At 34.6% G+C, this 4,516-nt stretch overlaps 2 protein-coding genes across 3 annotated transcripts; both read right to left on the reverse strand.

Annotated features, from left to right (window-relative positions):
- Window positions 1–1,185: 1,185 nt before the first annotated feature.
- On the reverse strand, window positions 1,186–1,816 carry LOC141816460 (signaling peptide TAXIMIN 2). Its single transcript, XM_074704236.1, has 2 exons — window positions 1,693–1,816; window positions 1,186–1,569 (listed from the first exon to the last, which is right to left on the reverse strand). Exons 1-2 carry the CDS (start codon window positions 1,788–1,790, stop codon window positions 1,446–1,448), a joined length of 222 nt encoding a protein of 73 aa, XP_074560337.1. The 5' UTR covers window positions 1,791–1,816; the 3' UTR covers window positions 1,186–1,445.
- A 463-nt stretch (window positions 1,817–2,279) lies between these two features.
- On the reverse strand, window positions 2,280–4,508 carry LOC141816461 (uncharacterized). 2 transcript variants are annotated; one of them, XM_074704238.1, is made up of 6 exons: window positions 4,454–4,508; window positions 4,221–4,350; window positions 3,922–4,073; window positions 3,658–3,778; window positions 2,764–3,019; window positions 2,280–2,365 (listed from the first exon to the last, which is right to left on the reverse strand). In XM_074704238.1, the coding sequence occupies exons 1-6, from the start codon at window positions 4,468–4,470 to the stop codon at window positions 2,358–2,360; spliced, it is 684 nt and encodes a 227-aa protein (XP_074560339.1). In that variant the 5' UTR covers window positions 4,471–4,508; the 3' UTR covers window positions 2,280–2,357. The 2 variants fall into 2 exon arrangements, with proteins under 2 accessions (XP_074560339.1, XP_074560338.1); XM_074704237.1 differs by lacking the exon at window positions 2,280–2,365 and having other exon boundaries at window positions 2,664–3,019.
- Window positions 4,509–4,516: the final 8 nt, after the last annotated feature.

Below are 4,516 nucleotides of genomic sequence, written 5' to 3' on the forward strand. Positions count from 1 at the left end.
GAGCCAATGAGGGTAGTCTAGAGGTTGGGATGCCGAGTGACTAATGAAGCTAAGTTGGGTGGCCGGGAGACTGAGTTGCCGAATGACTCAAGAAGCTGAGTCAGAGCTTTGTAGAGCATAGCTAAGACATATGTTTAACATAATTTTTTAAAAAAAGATTCATCCTCTCTTCGACAGTACTTAAAAGGTTCGAATGAACATCCAAAATACAATGGCTAAACTACATTAGTAATCAAACACTGATTATTTGTGACAAATTGAATATTGTAATCGAATATTATCATCTGGAAGACAGAGAAAGGACAACAAAATAATACATAGGGATGACAGAAGATAACTTATGGAGACTTGTTGGATGATTGATATAAATGATTGAATTACTATTATCCAAAGAAGAATCCTCTATCTATAGGCTTAGAATTCTAACAGTCATTAATCCTAACTCTTAATGACCATTATTCAATTATTAACTATCCTTTGTTGGCTGACTCGAAAGAAAAACCAACAACTAATACTCAAGATTAAGGGTCAACCATTTCAAATAGCGATCATGACCATTAATATATCTGTTTCAAATTTGAGACAGTAAAAAAAACTATTCAAGTGACAGAATATTTGCTGAGCTACTTTGATAATTTTTGCCTCAATCGATCCGACACACACGTAAATCACACATACACACGAGTCAACTAGATTTAGTATAATCCAAGCTTTAAATTTACACCTCCTATAGGTGCACATACAAAAAAAAACCTCTTATTTATACCTATTCATAATATATATAAATTATGATTCAATATAAACTAGCTATGTTGTTATAAACCACCCAATGCAATACTATTCTCCCATTCATATAAGAACTACATCCATTCACTTTCCTTCCAATATTGAACTAATCTCTCAATCACATTGGATCCAATTTTCATCCAATCTTCCATTCACTTTTCCAAAATATATTACACTATCAAAGACAAGTTTCAGTTCTGGCAATTCATTTCTTTCAAGGGAAGGAAGTGCCTTCATCACTTAGTGCCTTGTTGACTTTCTCAGAAAAAGAAAAGCGTGTAACGATTTGGTCAGCAGTTGGATTGGTAGTGCCTTGTTGACTTGTTCATCAAGAATCCAAGCATGATTGTTAGGCAAATCCAACAACGCGACTACTAGTCTTAACTGGAACAAAGTTGATACCAGACAGCTAGCACTTTCTTGAAACTTAATAACGAAATAATTCAATGGTTAAGTTCTAGAAAAAGATGACAATACTAAGTTAAAAGTGATAAACTTTGGGGGTGATCGAGAGGGGATAAAGGGAAAACAAGATAAAATCAAACATTCCCAACGTAGATCTCTTTTGTGTTCACAACCAATACGTTCGATCGATCAATCATCTGATTTCTGAATAAGTAAAAAAAGAATACTTTTGAAGGGAGAAACATTGTTGATCATCAACAGGGGATCTGGCCAATGAACCACCGGAGCACTTTAACGGGCATCTTGATGAGGGAGACGGCGAGATTGGCGAGGCCGGAGAAGCAGATGCAGCAGGGGCAGAGGCAACTCAGGATGCTCCTGAAATTTCAGTTACTCGAGCGAAATCAATCGCAGAAAAAAAAAGAGCAAAGCGAAAGACAGGAAACGCAAATTGATTTGTTGGAGATCAATTAGTTGGTGGATTAGAGAGTGAGGACTGACCCGATGATCCAGACGACGGCGCCGAGGAGGGAGAAGGCGAGGGCAAGAACGGCGAAAGGGAGCCCGATCAGGAACCCTAGCGGCCTGCAATCGTCCATGGCTTCTTTCTTTCTTCTTATTTGATTTATTCGTCTCAATCTGCTATTTATTTATACACAAACACGCGCTTTGAAGGGAAGAAGCAGATAAGTAGTTTGCCGTCCACGATCTCGAATTTGAATTTTAATAATTTGAAATTGACAAAAATACCCCTGCTAGGTCTGGATCAGATGTAGATTGGAAAGAATATTTTTGGTTTTGCCCCTTTTATTTTCTGTGTTTCCGAAATGCCCCTAATTTTTAAAATCGATATTTCACTTGTGTAAAATTGCCTCGTAAACTCATATTATATACTAGCAGGTGGTACATGCACCGCGCGATGCGCGGTGTGTGCCATAAGTATTGGTATTCATGATTGTGATTGGTAGCTTAAATATAAGTATAAATACAAACCTTGTGGATGAATTAAACCTACACTGCAATTACCACTTGTTAGGCTTCCATAGTCGTGAATCTATTATGCCGGGAGCTCTCCTATGCTTTCGCGTGGGCTATTTATAAAGTGTTTAGATGCCCCTCCTCGCCTAGTTGCCAGAAAGATTTTGGGTGCCAAGGAACTTTTGAGCTTAGTTTACTGCCAGAATTCGGAAATTTCAATGATTGATCTTGTCTTTCGACCAGGACAGACAATTACATATATAAGCATAATTTTGCTTCGCTCTAAAATTCCCAACACCTTTGGGCAGCAAGCAAAAGCAAATGCTTCATGCACCAAGGATGCACCAGGATGCATCATACAAAAGAGTATACAAAAGTTTTTTCATGAACATTGTATCAAACAAAAGTTTCTTAGTTTCTTCAGTCATGAAGAACTGATTACATCTAAACACATTCATGTATGAAGAATCCATTAGAAGCACTCAAAATCAGCCTGATAAAAAGATCAACTTAACACAAATCTCTTAAATTTTCAAGACAAGCATAGTGTTTAGCTAAACTAATTATACAGTACAACAATGTCAGTAATGTTACCTGGAGAGAGCAATGGCAGAGTAACATCGGTTGCATACTCCTGAATATTTAGGTTTTCTTCTTTGGAATTTAACACTCCTGAGCTTTTACAAATTGGATGAGTCAGTAGATTTGATGACTTTTCCACATGCTTGTATTCGACACAATATACAATGGAGTATTTGTGCTGCGATTCTTTATCCTTTTGTTTTGAAAGTTTGATCTGGATTATATATTCTTTTGTTTCCAAAGATGAATGGACACTATCAATATGCATCTGCCAAAAACATAAGCAAACTAATTATATTTCTTACTGACCGGTAAATGAATGCATTGATTGGTTTGCTACAACATGAAAGTGAAATATGATCCAATCTGATTATAAGTTTTATAGTTAATATTATAAATACAAAGCTATGTATATAAAGACTTGTCTACATTTGAATAATTTTGTTAATATGAACATGCGACAATTAAAATTGCGCACCATAATTTAATCATAATATAATCACATGATAACCAAGATATCAAGTCTTAACAACACACTTTAGTTGTTAAAAGCCCAAAAGACATAGAAATATAAATGGGGCCAATAGTTGGTTAGCCTCATGATAAAATGGGTAGAAAGACACAAAATTTCCCAAGTATTTCTTACAAGCTTGCCACAAACAAAGTTTTCATAAAATTTGCCACAAGTGAAGACTGTCTTGTTTCTTTAAAATAGAGATAACACTAAACCAAAAGGCATTTTCTAGTTGAAGAAGAAAGATTTCAAAATAAACTTTGAACATTGATTATGAAGAAAAAATTTTTATCTCAAAGTATAGATAAATCAATTCACATAGATAACTGAAAGGAAAAAAAACCTTGGAAAAAAGCATTTAAAGAAGAATAAGATATAAAAATATAACCAACTTTTGAAGGTGTCTTCATAGCTTCTGTTGCAGTTAAGCCTAAGATTTGCTCAGTCATTTCTCCAAAAAGAGTTGCTGTAATGGCACCACTTTCATCACTTAGATTAATCTCAAACCGGCACCTATAAATATTTCAAAACATGATGGCAGAAAATTAGAGCAATATATAAGAAATTAACCTCAAACTGACATCTATAAATATTTCAAAACATGATCGTAGAAAATTAGAACAATATATAGGAAAAAGAAAATGCTATCGAACTACCTTGGTTCAGCTAATTGCTTTTCATTGCAGAAATTGCATGTGTATTCATAATGATAGGCAGCTGTGGTTGCGTGGAAGCATTTTTTGCATGCCATATAGTAATATTTTTGGATGATTTCCTTGAAGTTTATTTTGGCCTTGATAAGAGCTACCTGATCATGCATGAACAAACAATAGAATAGGAATTTCCTTGAAGCTTAATTTTTCCATATAGCAATTATCTTTAAGCAAACAATTATGTTACTCATGCATAAAAACTTTAGATTACTCTAAAAGTGGATGGATAAGTGAATAATTACCTTTTGAAATGGCAAAATATTGGCAAGCAATGTAATGTTGCTATCTGTAGGAATGGTCACATTGTGAGTATGCTGATTTGTGCCCTTGCCAATGACATAGTCTTGAATCATTTTTCTATTTCTCTTTACCCTTTAATAACAAACAAATAAATTAACATGTTACTTAAAATAGGAAGAAGAAATATAATGTTTTATTTTTTATAGGGAGGCAAAATAAGATATATAGTACTGACCAATTTTTCAAACGCATAGCTTCAGCAATAGGTGGGTCAACAAGCAAAACTGAGTTGAAATGT

Source organism: Curcuma longa, unplaced genomic scaffold (genome assembly GCF_044706935.1).
Source record: "Curcuma longa cultivar G26 ecotype Majalengka, Jawa Barat unplaced genomic scaffold, ITB_CL_G26_1.1 contig_16742, whole genome shotgun sequence".
In the NCBI taxonomy this organism is placed as follows: Eukaryota; Viridiplantae; Streptophyta; class Magnoliopsida; order Zingiberales; family Zingiberaceae; genus Curcuma; species Curcuma longa.

Excerpts from the sequence above, each read along its gene's own strand:
- LOC141816460 (XM_074704236.1), bottom strand. The coding sequence starts at position 1,790 with ATGGACGATTGCAGGCCGCTAGGGTTCCTGATCGGGCTCCCTTTCGCC. Across the intron at positions 1,570-1,692 it reads GCCGTCGTCTGGATCATCGG|GAGCATCCTGAGTTGCCTCT; the intron begins GTCAGTCCTCAC and ends CTGAAATTTCAG.
- LOC141816461 (XM_074704237.1), bottom strand. Across the intron at positions 3,779-3,921 it reads AAGCAATTAGCTGAACCAAG|GTGCCGGTTTGAGATTAATC; the intron begins GTAGTTCGATAG and ends AAATATTTATAG. Across the intron at positions 3,020-3,657 it reads CTATGAAGACACCTTCAAAA|ATGCATATTGATAGTGTCCA; the intron begins GTTGGTTATATT and ends TGTTTTTGGCAG.